The 21,618-nt window shown below is 46.1% G+C and overlaps 2 protein-coding genes across 4 annotated transcripts in view; both read right to left on the reverse strand.

Annotated features, from left to right (window-relative positions):
- Positions 1 to 11,856, reverse strand: part of pawr (PRKC, apoptosis, WT1, regulator) — a 56,901-nt gene extending 45,045 nt beyond the window's left edge. Inside the window, exons 1-2 of one of the 2 annotated variants that reach the window (XM_030113029.1) lie at positions 11,720 to 11,856; positions 10,870 to 11,488 (exon numbers count right to left, since the gene is read on the reverse strand). In XM_030113029.1, coding sequence (XP_029968889.1) covers positions 10,870 to 11,361 — 492 coding nt within the window. In that variant the 5' untranslated portion in view covers positions 11,362 to 11,488; positions 11,720 to 11,856. Of the gene's footprint in view, positions 1 to 10,869; positions 11,492 to 11,719 lie in introns of both variants that reach the window. The other variant, XM_030113030.1, reaches the window with a different exon arrangement.
- Positions 11,857 to 15,812: 3,956 nt separating this feature from the next.
- ppp1r12a (protein phosphatase 1, regulatory subunit 12A) overlaps positions 15,813 to 21,618 on the reverse strand; it is a 39,348-nt gene continuing 33,542 nt past the window's right edge. For both annotated transcript variants that reach the window (XM_030113028.1, XM_030113027.1), the window contains 10 exons: positions 21,185 to 21,455; positions 20,909 to 21,074; positions 20,705 to 20,820; positions 20,543 to 20,608; positions 20,032 to 20,048; positions 19,809 to 19,926; positions 19,629 to 19,733; positions 19,486 to 19,533; positions 18,586 to 18,636; positions 15,813 to 16,612 (listed from right to left, as the gene is read on the reverse strand). In XM_030113028.1, coding sequence (XP_029968888.1) covers positions 16,526 to 16,612; positions 18,586 to 18,636; positions 19,486 to 19,533; positions 19,629 to 19,733; positions 19,809 to 19,926; positions 20,032 to 20,048; positions 20,543 to 20,608; positions 20,705 to 20,820; positions 20,909 to 21,074; positions 21,185 to 21,455 — 1,045 coding nt within the window. In that variant the 3' untranslated portion in view covers positions 15,813 to 16,525. The remainder of the gene's footprint in view (positions 16,613 to 18,585; positions 18,637 to 19,485; positions 19,534 to 19,628; positions 19,734 to 19,808; positions 19,927 to 20,031; positions 20,049 to 20,542; positions 20,609 to 20,704; positions 20,821 to 20,908; positions 21,075 to 21,184; positions 21,456 to 21,618) is intronic.

Raw genomic sequence — 21,618 nt, forward strand, 5'->3', positions numbered from 1 at the left:
TCATCACCCATAAAATAACTACATTCACAGCAGGTTTTCATTAAATCAATGCAGTTCCTGACTTGTCCACTTGGTGTAGGACAGATGATAACGTCCAATAATTTGGAGCCATTTTTGAGCCTAAAGTTAATAAAATTCACCACATAAACCCAAAGAAAAGGTACTATGTTCCAAAACTGACCATTTCTTCTCATCATAAAAACAAACCGCGCCAACTTGTGGCCCGGCAGGCTAACAACATGGCTTTCTGCGTTTCTGCCGTTTCCATGGAAACGTTTTCAAAACATTGTCATGTAAATCAACTTTTCTGAAATGACCTTCTGGTTTCCTTCCCAGTGTGACTCTCATGAGCTGAAGTACGTCAGAAGTGCAGCAGCTAATAAAGCTTCAGTCTTCAGAAGGCTGAGTTTTTTTTAATGAGGATCCGTTTTTCTTTAATGGTCATGAATCTTCGGACCATCGTGACTAATTATCAGCACGATGAGGAGAAAGCTAAATAAAAACGGTCGTCTGAAGGTCAGAGTGAGCGCAGATCAGAGGGTTTCCGCTCCGAGTTGCTCGGTGCGGAGGGGAAAAGTCTTCCCGGCGTAACGCGGCGGCAGATGGCTGCAGTCGCACGGCGGAAGATGAAAACACGTATCATTATCTTCAGCCGGCGAAGGCCGGCGTGGGTCAGAACCGGCTGCGAGGGGGCGGGGTCGTCGCCCGCAGCGTCTCAACCGAAACCCGGCCGAAGACACGAAGAGTCTGACTGTCCAGACCGTCGAGCGGATCAGGGTCTCGCTTCAAGAAAATAGATCAATAAGCGACGTGGAGAGGAGCTTTCTGCTCCGAGGTGATGGAGAACGACTCCTGTGTTCGCAAATCCAGAGAGAAAATGAATGAAGGAAAAAAAACTTATATAGTTCTGAGACTTTGGTATTCGATAAGCACTAATCTAATAAAAAAGGTTCTAAAGCATGAAATCTGTGAAAATAGACATTGACACCACATATATTCTGAACCACAACAAAGAGTGTTTGAGTCTCCTTCCTCTGAGAAGCCGACACACCACAAAAAGCTCTCGCACACACAAAGACACTGAGGCGGCGAGGCCGGCGCCTCGCACGGCGGCAGGTCGGCCCTCCACCCAGGAGGACAGGCTTTGTCCCTCGGATCAAGGCTTCACCGTCGCTGCAATTTTTAAGGAACATTGATTCCATTTCAAGGGATTTCTGGAGGCTTTCAACCCCGTCTGCTTTTCAAATGTGACTCCTTCAGTCAAACGGTCCATTTTTTTAAACCAAGACAGGAATAAAACCCTGTGTGACAGTCCAAAACTACAAAGCTAAAGCAAATCCACTGGTCTTCAATATCACTTTTACGTACACAAGACCAACCTGCTGGAAACACACTTCTCATTTTAGAACCGTAAATGTAGTTTCCATGCCAGGCCCCTAGGGGCGCTGTGGGAAATTGCACCATTGAATTTAGATGACTGTAGTAAATATGAACTTCCTTGAAGAAAGTAAAACTTTGCAGTAAATTCACCCTTCTAGCAGCATAAACAGCATCCAACACTACCATTTATCTAAACTATTTAATCCAACACTGGAAAGTTTGTATCCTAATAATCAAATCCAAACAGTGGGACTTGTTGTTTCTTTGCACTTAATGCATGAATACCATAACATTGATTCATTAAAATGTTTATAAGTCAAGAAAACTAAACTTTTGCGTTTTTAAACAAAGTTCCAATTAAAAAACAACAGATCCTACAATATCTTGTTTCTTACGCATGTTTTTTGTGAATGTCTGAAATGTATTCGTTTGTACAAGTCAAGTACGGAAATAACGGTTCAATATTACAATTTTTTTTAAACATTTTGTCTTAATAAAACAGGGCTAAAAGATACTAAAGTGATGACCAATACTGCCAAAACTACAAAAAAACAAAATAAATGAGAAAGCATAAGAGGAACATTTCGGACTATTTTGATAAAATACCTTTGCTGCCATTTATTTGGCCTAAAGTGGCGAAATAAGAAGTCTGATCAGGGGAAAAGAACATTTCCCTTCAAGTTTCAAAAACAGCCCAATTTCATCTTCCGTCCTTCCCTCTACTGGCCTCATGCTTGACACCAACAACTGAAAGTGTTCAAACTCTTGTGAGAAGAAACAAGATGACTTTGAGGAAAAGTTTCCAAAATCACAGACTCGAACCAGGATAATCTGTCTGTGAGGCAAACTGACAAACCACTGCACCACTCTGCCTCCTCAAATGACTCCACTACATCCTCCTCTGCAAACCCAACGAGAGCGAGTCTCAAAGGAGCCGACATTCCTCCTTCACCCTGTGGATCTTCCACCCGTCGCTCCTCGTGTGCCAGTCGAGCCACACGTGAAAAACCGGCTCGTCCCACCGCGAGCGAGCGTCGCCATGGCGACATAACAGGGCGGTGCTGGAACCTGTCAGACAGAAATCCGTCTGTTGGTGTTCAGTCACTCAGACCGATTGTCCCAACGTGACTCCAAAGGAGGAAAAGGTTTCAGGTCAGAGCCCAGACACAATTCCACCGAAGTGCCAGGTTAAGGTTCTGGACCGGACCAGGGAGATCTGGACCAGGGAGATCTGGACTCTCTCCGTTTCACTTTCTAAGATTGTAAACCGTGTCATTAGTCGAGTCGTGAACCAAACCGGTTTCTTGTGCTCGACTCTTGAGGACGTTCTAAAGATTAGAATCAAGAAAGAAAGTCAACCTTCATATATTTAAAACCCTTTCAGGTTTTTCCACTTTTTAAAGTCTGCATATTGTTTGAGAAATAAAATAAGTTTTAAAAGGTAAAACTGGGTGAAATATTTCAGAATCTGACGCTTAGAAAACGAAAAATACCTCAAACTTATCATTGTGCATGCACTGTGCTGCCATGTTCTGCTATAAAATATGAAAAATAGGGTTGCTAATGGAGAGTATTTCACGTTTCTAACTCATTTAAAAAACAATATATGGTGGATATTTATTCTTTGTAATTAAATGTGAATGCAGAAATACACAAACATCATCTGCATATATGATAACAATGACTGCAAGTCGCATCATTACACTGAAGCTTAATATTGCTTTTAACATCAAACTGAATTTAACTTTTATTTCCTGTATAAAGATCAACAGTGACTTGTTAAAGCCAAAAAGGGAAACGAAAAACTACAGTATCTGAGTGATTGGGAGAAAATATTGAAGCCTAAATCGAACAGTTTTGAGAAATGATATCAATGAAGCCTTCCTCAGAGCGAAGAAAAACTTTAAAACCAGAAATACATCACTCTACCTCAAATATTCACTTTTGTAGCCAATGAACATTATATTAAATCAAACTGAAAATGCTCTAAAAGTAACTTTTCCGAGTAGTTTTTAAAACATGCAACTGTGGCTCCAGATGATTTTAAGGGATCTTTTCTATCTAAAGGAGCTAATAAGTCACTGATTCACTGAGTGATATTTTAAAAGAGGAGCTTCTACATTTCTGCTCTGGCTGCTTCTCGTTTGGGAATAAATAGTCATTTGAGGGACCGTTTCTTCTTCTGAAAGAGTTTTGAAGTGAACCTCTGATGAGAGAAAGCTGAAAAACAAGCAGAACAAATGAGAGAGGAGAAGAGAGTGATGAGGGAGAGGGGGGGAGGAGGGAAAAGAAAGTAATTCCACTTTAATGAATCCAAAATGCCCCATCATGCCGAGTGGCCTGATTAGAGCCGACTCACAAATTCCCCCAACAAGAAAGAGAAATTCCCCGAAACGCGCCGGAATGTTTGATAAACAGGTCACATCAGAGTTACATGATCATCCCGGTCAGGGAACAAGACGAAACGAGGGGCATAAAGAGTGATTCTACTGAAAACGCAGGCCGGGGGGTCTGGAGCCGATGAAGTCTGGACTTTGGAGTCACACCGACGGCAGGGTCAGCCGAGGACGAGGCGGGAGCGAGCCGACAGCTTTGAAGCCTTCGGGTGGATTCAGTGAAACATTTTCACTGAGAACAGTGAAGCAAACCTTCACACCGACTCAGAAACTCGGTTAATCTTCATTGTTTCATATTTCGAAACTGCTGAACCAGCAGAAAAAAAAAACAAAACATCAAAGTGTCAAAAATACTGTGAATTAGTAACTTTTCACAACGATCCAGATCCACATGAAACCAGAAGAACTCTGGGACTTTACAAAGAATCAAGTATAACTAAAATTTTATTAGGAATTGAGCAAAACTTGAAATAATACTGTAGTAAAAGCTTCCAAAAACCACTCATAGAATGAGTCAGTTTTGTGCTTTTTGCAACTATGTACAGCAACCGAAGGGGGACAGAAACAGGACGCACTCAGCTACACTGATTTACATTGTACTGGAGTACAACAAACGCACAGCAGCTTTTTAAGAATATTCCAGTAAAAGTACTCAAAAACCACAGGATGCAGTTTGATTTCAAAGTAAGGAATGATTTGTGAAAATCAGGTCAAAACGCATGAAATTATCAAGTGGAACTAATGTTTCACTGATTTAATTTCACTTCATTACACCTAATTAAAAGAACACTGAAGTAAAAGTTCTCAAAAACTTTCAAGTGTACCGTCAAAAAGAGGAATCCAGGTCAAACTGTGAAACCCGTTTCGCAGATGAACTGATGATTAGATTGAAAGCGCGCTTTCCTGAGAGAAAGTGGGCTTCCCGTCCGTCTCCTCCTCCTCGGACTGATAAAGCAGCTCAGAGTAAACTGTGTAACTGGAGCAGCTCAGATCTGCAGGATAACCGGCCGACAGGTGACGTCCCGCAGGAGGTCCGCGGCTCGCGCTGCGCGACGCCGCGCGGGACGGCCGCTCGCCGGCGCCGACGCAGGGGGAAGAGCGGCGACCTGGATAAAGGACACTCTGAACCGTGTGCGCAAACAACCGGCTGGAAATGTCAGAAGAGAAAAGGCCAAACTGCTGTTTGGGAGCAATCAATCAGCTTAACGCAGCGAGGATCAAACAGGACAGTTCAGGTCCTTAAAATATTTGCCGTTGAAGGAATCTGAGATCGCTTGAGATATTTAAAGTTTCCGTGTTCCAAACTTCACGATCATATCAGCTGTTTCCTCCTGAAAGACATCGGGTGAGAGTTTCCTTCTTCCCTTTCAGAAAAACACGCTTCAATTAAACAGTTACACAGTCCTGTTGTTCAACCTGGAAGAGAGAGAGAGCGAGAGCGCAAGAGAGGGCGAGAGAGAGCACCACAGCCAGCCTAAATAGCTGCTTGCTTAGCTAATCCCATGATAAAATCCTGGAGGTATTTACTGTGATGATGTGGCCTTGTTTGGTTTTAGGAGCAAGTAAAACTCGTCCCGCCTCGTGCAAATTTACACTCCTGGATTAAAGCCTAATGAAAGGCTGCTGCGGACGTCACCCTCCGCCGGCAGATTCAGGCCGATTTCAGGAAATTCACACAAACACACAGAGCGGAAAAACCTGAAAAACTGTCAACCAACGTCGAGGAGCTGCAACAATCAGCCAGTGAAAAGGTAATTAAACCAAGTGACACACTGAAAGGTTTTAATTGTGAGGAACGCCGCCGACTCGAAAAGAAGAAAACAAGCTGTTGTGTTGACATGACGCCACCACATACTCCACTTTACCGGTTCTTTTCATGTAATTGAAACTAAAAGGAGTAGAAACTTTCTGCTCTTCATTCTCAGTTTTGTCATTGATTAGACCAGTGATTCTTAAACTAACCGGAATGAATGGTTTATATGTGACACACACACACACACACACACACACACACACACACACACACATAACAGAACTTTCAAGCCTCTGAAACATCACTCCAAACTGAATTAGGTCAGTATGCTTATGCAAAGTTTGACCACAAGGTATTTGTCAGGCACAGATTGGTGCGGGACATTTTAATCTTCATTCATTTGAAGAAAAGTTGGGAAAAAAAGTGAGAGTGAAAACAAAGTGGAACCGCGTCCAAATTTGAGTGAACAAAACCCTCTGGGCACAGCCCCAGATCGCCACAAAGCAACTCTAAAGTGGGTCAAAACCGAGTCCCACTGGTTAAACTGTCGTGAAAAAAAAAAAAATCTCCACAAATGATTGACGTGAACGGAGCAGAGACGAGCTGATCTGCTGGGTTTGATCCTCTGAGGCAAACGTTTAATGTTTGAAGGTGAGTCAACTGTTCCAGCCGATCGTCACGGATCCCGATTCTCTTCCTGGAGAAATGACAGCATTGTCAAAGAAAAGCACTAAATGACCAGATCCAAGTGCCTGAAACAAGAAAATACCGCTTCCAGCCAGTCATTGATCCACTTTACACAATTAGATTAGCAAAATTCAATCATATTATCTCTGCTTCAGTGAACAAACCCCTGGGAAACGGCTAAAGTTCACTGAAAACACCAAATCATTTCTGCTTCTTCCTGTTCAGGCAATATTACACTTTGTAACATCTGTTTTTTAAGAGTGGAAGTGTTGAGGACGCACGATTAAATTAGATAAAGAGAAAACGTAATAAAACAACAAATCAAAGACGGCAAAACAAGTGAGCCGATAATTGACACACTTGACACACTTGGATATAAATGAAATGACTTGACGCCCGTTCAGCTCGAAGACTCTGGGAAAAACACTTGGCTCCAAAACTGGATCATTTCTGCCTCTTTCCTCATCAAACACCCTGAAATGCACCAAAACTAACTCGCTCAACATGTTAGCTTCAATTTTGAATCTGTGGTTTCTTTGTAAAACAGATCATTCAAGTCTATGTAACCTACTTATTTATGTTTTCTCACTGAAAAAACCATAAAGCTGTTCGAACAGCCGCTACGCAGACGACACACCGTTAAATGTTTACAGCTGCAGACACTTTTAGCAGTGTACAATTTACAACTTTTGCCTTTTGTCTTGAAAATATACCAGAATTTATTCTAAAAATCCTGGGAAGGGGAGTGCAGGACCTAAAGCCGATTTTTTTTAAGGGTTTTGTGAGATGTTGGAGCGTGCGAAAAGATTTCGTTTTTGTTTTTTGGACAAACAAATTTTAAAAATGTAAATGTAATTGTCCATTTTAAAGTGACAGTTCATGGCTCGAGTCCTTATGCTGAAAAAACAAAAATGCACTGAAAGCCGATTCGGCGTCTGTTTTAGAGGGGTAATTTGACACCAGCATCACAGCCTTTCCACAGATATGCTGGCAGTAGAGTTCAGTGAAACTGTGACCAATCAGCACGGTGTTGACAGGCCGAGTGCTGCACGTTAAACCCGCTGACCTCCTGAGTGCCGCTCCGAGGGGCCGGCGAGTCCCCGCTTAACCCCCCCCACAGCCCCCCAAGACCCCCGTCACAACAGCATAACTCACTCAGTTCACAGAAGGTGAAACACAATGAGCGCCGTGAGTCGCCGCGCGGCGTGACGGACGGGAAACGCGCTTACATCACGACCAGAAACATTTTCACACGAGGGGCCGCTTCCACACACACACACACACACACACACACACACACACACACACACACATTCCTGTGTTGCATAAGCATGTGGTGAGCGGGTCAAAGGGCGGCAGCGGCGACAAAGCGCCCCCGTCGGAGGTGGGGAAAGGGGACACCTCGCCGGGCGGAGGCGGGGCCGATGTGAAGCGTCCTTTCTGCGGGATTTCGGGAAGCGGCTCTCGGGCCATTGTGGCGTCCGCAGGCAGGGGATCGGGTTCCCCAGACGCCCTGAAATCCCGTCAGCGGCCTTTTATGCCGGGCGGATCGTCCCGCCGTCTCCATTCACACCTGTTCAGCCCCACAAAGGGCGTCTGTGTTCAAAACCTTCAGCAGCAGGAGAGGGGGGAAGCGCTGGACTGCGGCGTTCACTGGTTTCCTGGTGCAGTGGTTGGTATTGGTACACCGTAGACGTACCCCGGTTTGAATCCAGCCTCATGAAACATGGAACCGCGACAGTGTAAAGCAAGAGGAGAAAGGAGTTCTGCTGAGAACCAACAAATTAGCAGGAAAGCGGTTCATTATTAGAAGCTGAGTATCTCCTGCAGCAGGAATCATGTGATCCTCCGCCGCCGCCAAGGCCTCACCGTCGGTGCTCCAGCGTGTTCGCCTGCATCGACGGACACGCTGAGCCAGAAGGTTCAGGTTCATCCCCTCCGGGAGCCGCTCCCAGAAGTTTCACTCTCGGTTGACATCGGGTTCACGGAAGGGAAGCAGCTCTGGGAGCAACCAGGGGTTAAAGGTCAAGACGAGATCAGGGATCAACAGGAAGACGACCCGTCCAACAAACTGAGAGGTGGATTAAATCGAGAGTCCAAAGCTCATAAACACCATTTTAAAGCACCTGGCAGAAACACGCTGAGCCGCCATAAAGCGAGACACACAAGCCGTAATCAGTTCCAGGGCGAAACCTTTATGAAGGCACCGTGGTTACATAACCGCAACGGGCTGCCAAAAAAAAAAATCCCGCTTGTAAAGCGAGAGCGTGACGCAGAATGCCGAACATTCCTCCAGCATAGCGCCCGGCATTATCGACCCCAGCAAAGCCTTGGATTTTTAACCATTGAGGAATTTCAATAACTGCGACGTCGCCTCCGAACCGATCCGTGGACGAGCCGATAAGCCGGTGACCGGACGACCTCGGTGACCTCGGTTTAACCCACATGTGGAGGAAAGGGTCAAATAAATGTGAGACCATTTATCGATTTTCTGATCCAAATTGTGATTTCAGACAGATTCGGAAGAAAAGAAAAGCAGCATGTGGGAGGATTCTGGGATATGTTACCATCTGCTAATGCTAAGCTAGTAGACGAACTCAGAGAGGATTTGGTGATTATTGGATGCTTTATTCTTTCTCTTATCACCGTTGCATCCGTCATTTGTCTATTTATTTCATCTTAAACTACTAAAATAGTCTAGAAAACAGAAGTGTTTCTGGAATTTAATGTTTTGGTGGTCTGATCGAATTTTCTGTCATGTTTTAAATCAAAGTTTCCGCGCATGGTGGATTATCCACCAACGCTGGGAGAAATGCCGCAAACTGAAATCGAAACTTGATCTTTCCCTGAAACCTGTTCAGCCCTGTTGAAAACGCTCAAACTCTGTTACCATAGAAACGAGGCTTTCTGGAGACAAGAGGCTGCTCCACCGCCAAGGTAAACAGTTCTTCTGTTCCTGGTCCAGATTCTCCTGGACTTCTCAGTCAGTCCAGGTTCTGACCGACGGCCACCTTCAAGGTTTTCCTCCAGACCCCCCCCCCCCAGCTGCACAGCAGTTCAAGTCTGGCTCCCCACCAGCTCCCGAATAACAGGACGCCGCGGACCAAGTGACGGACCGGGAACCACGCTGCCCCCCCCCAGCGCCAGTCGTCGAAAGCCTTCACACCATTTTTGGACATTTCAGAAGAGTTTAGAATCTGGCACCGCGAGTGTTTCACTGGCACAGCTTCAGATCTGAGTTACTCCATGTTCCGAGTGTGACATGTTTCCAATTCAACAACACACACACACACAGACGTCTTGGAGGACCTTGGAAATCCTCAGAAATCCTTCACATTTTACAGTTTCCACACACTTAAAAAAAAAAAAAGAAACTGCTGGTTTCAAACAGGAATGTTTTGAGAGATCCGATGAAAACAATCTGCAGAGATCAAACATTCGCCGACGACTGGTCACTTAGCGGTGAAGATACTGTCTGATGGGACGAGTGCAGAAAAGCTTCATCTTTCATAAAGCTCTGCAGGCACGTCGGGAAAATGTCAAAATGAGCCGTTTCTTAATGAATTGGTCGAGTTACTTTACATACTTGGCCACGAACAAGGCTCATGACTGACACATAACTTGATATGAAGGGATTTTAAACTGATTTGGGAACAGAAATAAAAACATTTTGCTCTCAGCACATGACGATAATCTTATTACCCATATTTAACCCAGCCAAAGCATTTCAAATCATCCAAAGTAACTTAAAACATCCTATTTTATCCTTAAACGTCAGATTTCACTGAACAAATTCTATGAAAATCAGTTTTTGGTGAAAATAAACTTGCATTTTCTCATCAGTTACTCTGATTCTTTTTATCATCACTTTCTGCATTTTAGCTGAAGTCTAAAAGGTTTTTGTGAATTAAAACAACCAAAGCACGCAAACTCTTCATATACAAATCCGAGGCTTCCATTCTTTAAGCTTCTTTATGCTGCTATATTACATATTTAGAGTTAATCTGTTGGTTTGTGGATGAAAGCAAATAAAACGTCGTTTTTCTCCAGATCACACTGAACGAAAGAAGAGAAAAAAATATAAAAACTGCTGTTAAGTCAACATTGTTTATTTTCAGTTCTCTAAGCTGTTTTTCAAACCTCTCTCTACATTCTGTGTTATCAGGGCTTCAGAATCCAATAGAGCACGTCATCTATTTCAACTCATTCAGAGCATGTTTATCAGCTCCAGAAGTATCACTTTCCTCAATATAAATACATTTATCAGTATCACTCTTCATTTCTGCCAGTTTTCCATTCCTTTATACATTTTTTTTACTTCATTTTCAACAAAAATCTGAGTAACTGGAGGAACTATGCCAAAAAAAACTCCTTTCTTCCAGAGTCTGTTCATCAAAGATCCTTGTACTTTATCCAGAACGATCACTTTCACTGAAATAATCTACAACTCCAATAAGCATTCTGTATATTTCTGCAAGATTTTGACTTCTTTATCTGGTTTTTTTAATCAAAACAATCTGAGGAGTTGCAGAGGGATGCAAATAAAGATCATCTGCATCCCAAAACAGTTAAATCCAGTGAAATGATCTTGAAGCAAAGCCCCCCTGTGGACCATGCGAGTCAGGCTGGACCTGGACCTGGACCTGGACTCACCTCATTGGACGGGATGCTGACCACACCTGTGGATCTCCTCTTCTCTCTCAGCTTCCTCTTCTCGATCTGACCTTTGCCCTTCCTGGCGCTGGGCCCGCCGCTCTTCTTCTCCTTGCCCTTCCCGGGTGACGGGCTCTCCTTGTCGCTGTCGTTGCAGGCCATGGGGCTGCAGTCCAGCTCGGTCTGGCCCTGGTTCGGGTTCTGGGCCGGGGCCGGCTGGCTCAGGGCCGAGCCGGAGGAGGAGCGGGACACGGAGGGGTGGCAGCTCCCGGAGGAGGCGTAGGGCGGCTCGGAGCCCGGGGACGGGGGGGAGGCGGGGGGAGGAGCAGCGTGGCGGATGTTGGACGAGCTGTTTGAGCTCGCGGCTCCCAGAGGAGCGCCCGTCGCCGCCGCAATGTCCCCCAGCATTTTGGCCCGCATTTTCTCCCGTTTCGCCTTCCACTCCTCGAGGAAATCCGTGGTGGCGTTAGATTTGAACCCTCCCGTGGCCATGGTCCCTGTTATATAGGGGTTTCTTCACGTTCCTTCGCCGAAAAAGCACGAAAGTTGGAATGAGTGCGGAGTTTCAGCTGCGCGCTTCGTCCTTAATGGCACCGCCGCATTCCTCAAGTGATTAACTCTGCTGACAGGTACAAGAAACACAGTCAAACTCCGCACAAACGCACATCCGCTCAAACTTTCTACCTAAAGTTACTTTCTCACGCTGTAGCAGTTCATAAAGTGACTAAAACATTCGTAAATGTCCACACGGTGCAGCGCTCTCTCAAAGTTTAACTCCTCAAACGAGACATTTAAAGTATGTAAAAGTGTGTGGGAGTGATTAAAAGTGAGGTTAGAGGAGAAAACTCACCTGTGCGGAGCTGTTGGAGTCGGTAAACTGCAGCCTTCTCTCCGACCAGGTGTGCCCACGCCGCGCTCGGATGAATGGCGCAGATCACATCTGAAGCGCACAGAGCGGCGGAGCTGCGGCACACCGGCGGAGTCCGGAAACAGCCGAACAATGCCGACTGGACCCGAAGTCCGGAGCAATAGAGGAGCTCCGGCGAAGCCCGGAAACAGCCGAACGCTGTCAGGTGACGACACGGACGGAGGCCGGAAATAACCGAACATAGCCGAATGCTGCAGCTCATGCAAGCCGACAACAACCGGAAACAACCGAATACTACCAACTGCAGCCGAAGTTGAGAGCTCATGCAAACCGACGCAGACGAACGCCTCCGACTGAAACCGAAGCAAATCAGAGCGGCACACCGGCGGAGTACGGAAATCGCCGAACATTAGTTTAGTGCGTTAAACACACTTTAACTTACTTTTTCCATTTCTTATACGATTTTATACTTTGTTCCATGGGAAAAAATTGTTAATTTGTACTTTTTTTCATAAAATATATCAGCTTTTATGATTTAGTTTTGAATTAAATACTGTTAATTACTTCAGAAGAAATTAAAATGCTTCCTCAAAACATTTACTTATTCGCTTCTTTTTATTTGCATTTACACTACCTTTTACCTATGTTAGTTTATGTATTTATTACAGCTTCATTTGAATTTTACATCCATTTCTTGATTTGTTCTTTTTGTTTGGTTTTTCTTTCTTTTTTTTAAGTTATGGGCTTATTTCATTTATAAGCTCATTCATAAGTCCATAACCATTAGTTCATTAGTTTACCAATTTTTAAAAGTTGATTGGCTTCATGTTGAGTTTTAAATCATAGAAAGTATTTTATATTCCATTGTTTGTATTCTAGTTTTTAATTTCTAAATTCACAATTTATCCTCAAAACATTAAATTTATATGTGACTTGTCTGGTTTGACGTTTCATTGTTTAATGTTTGTTTAATTGTCTCTTTTTCCTCCATTCATTTTCACCTACTGGGTATTTTAAAAATACCCATTACATTTGGTCATCTTTGCACTTTTACAATGTTTTGTGATTTTTAAAACGTTTTTTTCCTTTGCAAATTGTTTGAAAGAGAATTGGAAATAAACTCTATAATAGACATTTAGGTTCCATCACGGCTGCACATCAACATTTATTGAAATCATTTAATTCTGTGTAGAAACTTTCAGTATCTCTGTCATAACAAAAACGGTGCCACCGTGCTCGACCTCCCAGGGCGATCATGAGGCGTTCATTCATTATCTGAGCATGTTTCCAGCACTGTTCACATAATGAGAAATCCTTCCCTAAAAATAAACCCTCATCTATGGACTCAGGTCGCTCTGCTGCATACTTTGCATTTTTTCCTGTCTGCTCGGTGAGAAAAAAAAAAAGTAAAAAAGCCCAAGGGTGCGCAGAGGTTGAGCGCTGTGCTCCACTCCAACACAAACTGAAATCCAAATGAGCATTCCTGTGATGCATTAGCGTCGTTAAGGTCGCGTGTGTTTAGTGAGGCAGCACACTGTGTAGACCTGAAATCTGGATTAAACACACCGGCGTGTTTCAGTGATGTGACAGGAATGTTTGTGGGGAAACGTTCGGATTGTCATTTCAGAGCGAGGAAACCTGCTGACCCCCCAGTGAACGTTAACTTCCTGTTCGTGTTTCTCTCCACAGATCAGTACCTCGGAACTGGAAAAGCTCTCTGGAAGCAGAAACTGGTCGGAGTCAGTGAAAACGCTACTTTTCTGAAACACTGTTGCACATGCTCAGTAGAGGAGTGTTAACGTGTGGCTTCATTACAAACAGTGACCACTAGTGGCCAACATTAAAACTACATCAGTCATCAATGTGTGTTGTTTTTATATACGAGTCTATTGTGCAGGAGTAAAGCAGTTTGCATTCCATTTCTCAAGGCGTCTCCTGGTTTTCGATGTTCAGGTGGAGATGTCTCCATCTCCTCTTAGCCCGGAATCACATTTCTCCGGTTTGGTCTTTGTTTCACTGACAGATTCCAGCTGTCACTCCGTCCCGACGCCTCCATTTGTCTTCGTTTGTCATCGGAGAGAAACTCTGCTGCCGTTCGTCCTCCGAGAGGCTGATGCTCACACAGGGATGGAGGGGGGAGAGAGAGAGAGAGAGAGAGAGAGAGAGGAGGAAGAGGGAGGAGAGGTTTGCTTGGATTGCAGCACATTACAGTGGAGAGAGAGGGAAAGGGAGAGGAGAAACTCCTGATGTCAAATTTTAAATCTTCATTTGTACCTGAAAGAAGTTAAAAGTAATCAAAAACTTTTATTCTGCATGATTGCAAAGTTTTAAACCCTCAGATTCCACTTTTCTAGTCTAATCAGGTGATTCAGCATGCAGCGACTGAAACAAGTCCCAGCAGGAGGTCGTCTCCATCACTCTAACTGTTGATTCCCTTCCTTTAAGACACGCAGAAGAACACAAAGCAGCAGCGATTAAACCTTCTCCCAGCTTTTATCTTGAAAATCCTCATGGGGATGTTTTCCTCCTGCGGGCTGAAGAAAGGTGGAACTCCCCTCCTCTCAACCGCAGACTCAGCTTCTGTGCGTGTCTGCGAGACATTCCAGCAGATTTACCTCAGCGTCTTCATCACACAAACACCCACCCACACACACTCCTGCAAGGAGATTCAGGAAGACACCAGAGTTCCCCCAATCACCCCCCACATCTCAGATTTCTGGTCAAGAACATGTTGGAAACATATTTATGTTTCAAAACGGACAAAAAATGAGAAACATGAAGATCAAGCTATGATTCTGTTAACTGACTCTGTGTGTGTGTGTGTGTGTGTGTGTGTGTGTGTGTGTGTGTGTGTGTGTGTGTGTGTGGCAGCATCACTTCGCCACTCACGCATGATGAGGGACTTGATCCGGACTGGAGTTTAAAGCTGTGCGCCATCTGCTGGCAGGACGGAGTACCGCAACACTCGATGCTTAACACAAACAAGCTCTCTCACACAAACACACATGAATCAAGAGCTTATTCGCATGTAAACACTCTTTCAAACAACTGTTCTCACACAGAAATTGAGGATTTATTAATATCACATTGATTTCTTCTGTTTTTATCTCAGTTTCTTGACGTTTGAGAGGAAAACTCAAGTTTTCCTTTAATGAATCAACAAGTAACCGAAGCACTCAAACGGAACACTGCACGAGCACACACACAAATAAAGAGTCGTGGGAACTTTACAATGTACAAGTTTATTTTAATGAACTCTTCAGTGGTTGGTAGTCACAGCACAGCTTGCATGTATTAAGCCACACACCTATTTTACAAGATGATGGGGAAAAAAAAAACAAAACAAAAAAACAAAAAAATGAACAGTAGATGGGCCATCAGTCCATCTGCAGCGACTCTTTCTGTAACTTCTTTCACTAAAATCTCCTTAAAAAGGCCACTGAAATGCATAAAAGGTCCCGGGCTGAAGGTGGGATGAAGGTGGCGGTTTGAAGCCGACATCCAGACTCCTGGCGTGGCGCCGACAGTGCATGTAGACTGGGTTAGCAATACCTGGGCTGGGCAGGACACTACAGCTCCAAAAAAGAATAACAGCACTCTTCCAAAGATACTGGATACAATGAAAGTGAAATGTAGTGATTACTTCTTTTTTTTTTTTCCTTTTTTCTTTTTAAATCTTATTATCTCACAATTATGTGAAGACGGAGGAAGCGGCTCGAAGCGGCGCCGTCCCGAGTCTTTAGACTAAAAAGAAAGAATTAAAAACACACCTGTTTGTCCTCTGGAATTTGTATACTTTTTAATAGTAACAGACGGGAACCATAAACGCATGCCATGTGCTGGTCTCAAACGAATACATACAGGTATATACAGCGTCACTCAGTACCTGCTAAAACAACGTGAGAGAAATACAGAGTATAAACCGACTACACTACAAACTTAAAACGAAAACAAGGGGGGGGGGGGGGGGGGGGGGGTCGTCGAGCCGTGGAGGCGGTGGAAGAGTGGAAAACAAATCCTACGTGTGATGATGGAAACTCACCGATTAAAGCATTTTGAGAGAAGAAAAGAAAAAAAAAAAGAAAAGAAATGCATATTGCACATACAGTGAAAGCTTAAATTCCACCAGGTCCGCCTCGAGTTTGTTTTTTGTTTTTTTTTTATATTTCCCCTCTTTGAGGAAGACACACAGAGGTACAAAAAAAATATATATATAGAGAGAGAGAGAGAGGGATGAGTGTGCATGGTGGGGAAAACGAAAAAAAACAAACAGGGGGCGGGGCCACGAGGGGGAAAACTGCACCGCACACGACACGAGAAGAGGAAGAAAAAAAAAAAAAAAAAAAAGACTGTGGCACAAATAAAATCAGGTGTTTGGATAATATCTGGAGGGAGGGGGAGGGGGGCGTTTCTCTTTTTTATGTACAACTAAGGCTTATTGGTTAAATAGTCTTCAGGCTTTCCTCTCCTCCCCGGCGAGACGCGACGCGACGCTTCACATGCCGAGAAAACACGAAACATCCCGCTTTCACTGTGTAAACTGGGCGGGGAGCGAGGGGCGGGTGGATGGGTGGGTGGGTGGAGCGAGGGGAGGATGGATGGATGGGAGGGTGGAGCGAGGGGAGGATGGATGGGTGGGTGCAGGAAGAAAAGAAACAACGGAAAAAAAAAACACAGGAGTCTCTGATGTCTGATGCAATTAATATCTAAATGTGCAATTCCATTAGTCACTGCCAGGGGGCGCTAGAGGGGGAGGGGGTGCAGAAGGAGGGAGGAAGAGGAGGGTGTCTACTTGGAAAGCTTGCTAATGACTCGGATGAGCGCTCCGTTCTCGTCCTTTAGTCTCTGGTTGTCTGCTTTCAAGTCTGGGAGCATCTGGAAGGAGAAGAGATTGGTCCAGGAAGAAGAGAGAGAGAGAGAGAGAGAGAATGAAGGAGAGAGAAAAAGAGAGAGAGCTTAGACAGGTTCGAACAGGACTCCTCCTCCAGTCGCACCGGTCTGTTCTCGGTTAATAAGCAGTCCTGCCAGTCACACAGCAGCTCTCAAACTTCATCTTCTTTTAATAAACAACAACAAAAGGAAAGAGCTTGTTTTCGGTTGGGGAGGGAGAGAGAGGAAGAGAAGGGAGAGAAAGAAACGTCTGAACTGAAGCGACACACCAGAGAAGCCATGCAGAGTCCAGAGAGAAACCACCTCCTCTGATTCTCATTCTGAATTAAATGATTGTTCTGCTGCTTCTGAAGTCGACTTTCTGCCTCTTCTGCTCCAAATTCAACTCAAACATTCTGAATCTTCACCTTATTTTGATTTTAGACTCAACAGAACTTCTCTTGTTTGATGTCAAAGCAAAAATTAATTTTTTCCTTTTAGAATAAATATATTTACTGTTTCTTTTGGTTTTCATTTTTTTGACATTTTTCTCAAAATACGACATTTTTTTTACTTAAAAAATTAATATTGATCCTTTATTATATTTTAATCCGACTACTTTTTGAAATGTGTATTTACATTTTTTATATTTAAACATGTTTACTGGATTTTCTCTTATTTTTGATTTTCTTTTTAAAATTAAATTTACTGATTTAACTCATTTTTCTATTTTTGGAATTGTTTTATTTTTACAATTTAAAAAATATACCTATATTTTTCATTTTTTTTATTATATTAAAAGTTTTTTTTCCCATTTTTTTAAAATTATAATTATAGTTTTCCTTGTTCTTGTTTTCATTTCTTATATTTTTTTTTTAGTTATTTGTGGAAAGCAGCTGTATGAATTACATTTATCTGATCTGTACTTCTTAAACATTTTTATATATAATATATATAAAAACCGCCGTTATTCTTTATTCGACCTTTAACCCTTTGTGGACCGTCTGCAGACGCTTGGTTCTGATGCTTCATGCAGCAGGAATCAGAACCCGGATCTCCTCCGATCTGACGGAACCACTGTGATCTGAGCACAGCAGCTGTTCATGCAGCTCTCCGCTCTAAAAGATCCACTTCATGCAGAGAAGCCAGAACAAACCAAACGGAGGGAGCTGCTTCTGATGGGAAGCAACACTGCGGAACACTTTCCTCTCCGGCAGAAACGTTTCGGGGGGGTCTTGGGGGTTGGGGGGGGGGTTAAACGCTTTAGTGCGGGAAGAGGAGAGTGTCCCGCTTCAACAACCAAAGAAAAGTCTGAGTAGAACTGCTGGGGCGGCTGACACCTGCCTGTCTACGTGAGCGGGGCAGAGCACGAATGGAGCATGAGGAGAACGGGTGGAGGGGTGGGGGGGTGGGGGGGGGGAGGGAGGGGGTCAGAGGTCGACGGTGGGCAGCTGGCTGCAGGCCGACTGCGACAGCTTGGCCACCACCCGGGCCAGAGCCCGGTTCTCAGCCTGCAGCCGCTCCTTGACCTGCCGCAGGGCCTGAACCTGCTTTACCTGGGGGAGGTTCTGCAGGGGGGGGGGCAGAGAGGGAGACAGACCAACACACACAAAGGGTTAATGGAGGACGGGACGGAGTCAATGAAGAGGAGAGAGGGAAGAAGAGAAGACTGTTAGAAAACCAGGACAGACAGCAGAGAGGAGAGACTCGGGCGGAGAAGACTCAATCTGACACCTGATCCAGGAGACAAACCAGCTGTTACTCTGATTACACACTACAAGGGCTCAGTGCTGCCACCTGCTGGGCGAGACGAGAACCGCGGGATGAGGTTCATCCTCTTTAAATTACTCAGTCACGGTCTAAACGAGGCCTCAGCTCAGAGAATTCACTTTTTACACAAACTGATGCTTTTCAGTTCAATTCTTATAAAAGTGTGTGTGCGTGTGCGAGTGTGTGTGTGTGTGTGTGTGTTTCGGTACCTTAAGTTCCTCCTCCATCTCAGAGATCTTCCTTTCTAGAGCTCTTCTTTCCTGTTGGGAGGGAGACAGGTTGGTGTTGCGCTCGTGGCCGAGGACGGTCGGAGGAAAACACACGTGGGAGCCAAGCTTTCAGGAGGGCGGAGGGAGTGTGTGTGTGTGTGTGTGTGTGTGTGTGTGTGTGTGAAGGCGGTGAGGGTGCAGCAGAAGCACACACGGTTGAGGTGGAGGCGTCTACAAGCGACAGTGCCGAGTGGCGGGAACCCGACCGCACGTCCGGACGGCGGAGGAAACGGCGCTGGAGGTCGTTTCTAATGAGCTTAATGTCTTTTTTTTTTCTCTCCAACCAAAAAAACAGACATTTCTCTGCTGGACTGACTGATCTACGGGTTTTAATGATCACCAAAGACGCCAGCGTTATGGCTGAACGAGGGAAAACACACACAAACACACGCACACACATGCACAGGCTCTGTCAACAGCTGCTCCACTTCCTGGACACTTTTTTTTTTTTTTTAATAACCAGACAGTTTATAATGAGGAGGAACAAGCAGGAGAGTCGGGGTGACCACACGCTGCCTCTGGGGCTGAAAACACGTGAACAGAGAAGGTGGCGGTGTTCTGGGTGGCGTGGAGGAGGGGAGGGGCGGGGCAGACCCCCCCCTCCCCCAGTCTGAGCCCGGCTACACGACAGGCAGCAGCAGAGAGAACTGAGGGGAAGGTCGTCATACCGCCACCCAGGTGATATTGGGGCCTGCTTGTGACCTTTAACATAAACCCAGGGGCAGAGTTACTGTTAAGCGCTCTGGGTGACCAGTCTGAAACACACTCAAGATGGACGTTAAGCTTCTCATGAGTCAGGGGTTAATGAGCGGGAGGAGGGGTGTGTTAAAGCGCCGTTACCCTTTTCTCCATCTCCAGCTGCGACCGGTCGGCGTAGCGCTCCTGCCTCTGCGGAGATCGAACAGAAACACAGCGTGAGACGACCTGCGAGGAACCGGGGGAGGGAGGGAGGCGGCGGCGGCGGCGGTGCGAGGCGGCCCTACCTGTGTGGCCTTCTCTAGCTGTAGCTTCAAGTCCGCCAGCTCCAGGTCCGTGTCGCGTAACTGGGCCTTCAACTTCTCGTTCTCAGCTAAGATCTGCTCGTAGAGCTGCGGACAGGAAGCGGACGCGCTCAGGACGCCATTTTCCAGGAAGCAGAAATCAGGCAGCGGCGCAGTCGGTACCTTTTTATAGTCGGTGGTGTCGTCTCGATCCAGTCGGCTCGTGTACGGCCTTCGACTCTCTCCGTAGCTGCGGCTAAAAAGAGCGTCGTTACGGTCTAAGGATGAAGTGCTCTCGTTCCTGTAACACACACACAAACACACACACACACACATACAGTTTAGTCTATTAAATCTACCAAACACACAACATGTGTGATTTTGATCTGGAGGAGGAGATACGGACCTGGACAATCTGTCGCTCTGCAAGAAAAGAAAAGGAAACCATGAGTGAAAGTTTGTGATGAGGAGCAGATGCAGCTGAAGAGCGAGAACTGAAGCTGCTTCAGCCTCCGACAGAAACACACACACACACACACACACACACACACACAGCTGTAAAGCAGGCCACACACTCCGCTGTGGAGCCAGACATCAGATACGGAGGCCAGGCTGGAGGGCCGGCTCTTCCAGCTATTGAACAGCCTCCTTCCTGCAGCCCAACGATAAGCTGAGCTCAGAGATCCTGGAAACGCCGCGGCTTGAATGTGGAAAGCGGTTCGATAAAAACGACGCTCAGAGACTGAAAAGAGTTGCTTAGAGGTGAAAAACACTTGTGCTGCCTCCTCTGACTTCCTCTCCTTACATCTGAACTGAAGGTTTCCACAATCAGCGGAAGATGTAAACTAAGAAGAGTTGCGTTTTCCTCCGTTTCCATGGAAACCGTTTTAAAAACACTCTGTGTTCTGGGCCGTTACCTGCGGCTCCCCCTTGGTGCTGCCCTCCTCTGAGTCGGACTGCTGCTCGGGGTCGTTCTCATCGCCCTGGAACCAGAAAAACAGGGATTTTAACTTGCGACGGAACAGAAACAAACCGATGGGAGAGGCGAGGCGAGGCGAGGGAGGGAGGGAGGGAGTTACATCTTGAGTCCAGAAGGAGACGCCGGTGGAGCGCCTCTTCTCGCGGGGCCGCCGGCGATCCCGGATGGAGCGAGGCTGGGACTTGTCCTCGCCCTCCTTCTCCTCCTTATCTGCTTCTGGGAAAGTGAAAATAAAACAGACGGAGCGTCAGAGCCTCCCCTCCGCCGCGGCCGGACTCGTCCCGCCGTTCCCCCGGCGGCCCACCTTTCTCTGCGTCCCGGGACGAGCGGCTGTAGGGGGAGGTGATCCCCGTCAGGCTGTTGGGCCGGTTCAGGGAGCTGGAGCTGGAGGACAACGTGTAGGAGGGGGTGGAGGCGGTGCTGATGGTGGAGATGGCCGAGGTGGAGGAGGACGACGAGGGCCGGTAACGCTGGAGGAGGAAGAGGAGGAGGAGGAGGAAGAGGGGACGAGAGAGAGACATGAGGGGCTGCATCACCTGAAGCCCGGAAACACAAAACGCCGCCGTCAGCAGAGACGTACGTCTTCGAAGCTGGACCGGTACTTGGACCGGTAGTCGTCCTCCTTGGTCTCCGTCTCCTTCTTCTCCTCCTGCTGCTTCTCCTTGTCCTGCTTCTCCTCCTTCTCGTCCTCCCGGCTCTTCGGGGGGCGACTCCGGCCGATGGTCTTCTCGGCCTCCTGCAGGTCGGTCAGCGTCACGCCCTGGGTCGACCTCCGGGACTGCCGGGCCTGCCTGGACCGAGCTTTCCTCTGAGACTCCGACTCCTCGTCTCGAACCGGAGTCAGGTAAGACCTGGGGAGGAAACACACACACGCACACACACACACGGGAAACTCCGGTCAGCTCACTTCCGGGACGAGAGGCGGCGCCGTGTCGGTTTAATCACGCCGCAGGAAGCCTGGAGGCGCTCAGAGTCTGGCTCGGCCTTGAGCTCAGCTTCTGCCCGCCTTCCTTA

Source organism: Salarias fasciatus, chromosome 17 (assembly GCF_902148845.1).
Source record: "Salarias fasciatus chromosome 17, fSalaFa1.1, whole genome shotgun sequence".
NCBI classification, from domain to species: domain Eukaryota; kingdom Metazoa; phylum Chordata; class Actinopteri; order Blenniiformes; family Blenniidae; genus Salarias; species Salarias fasciatus.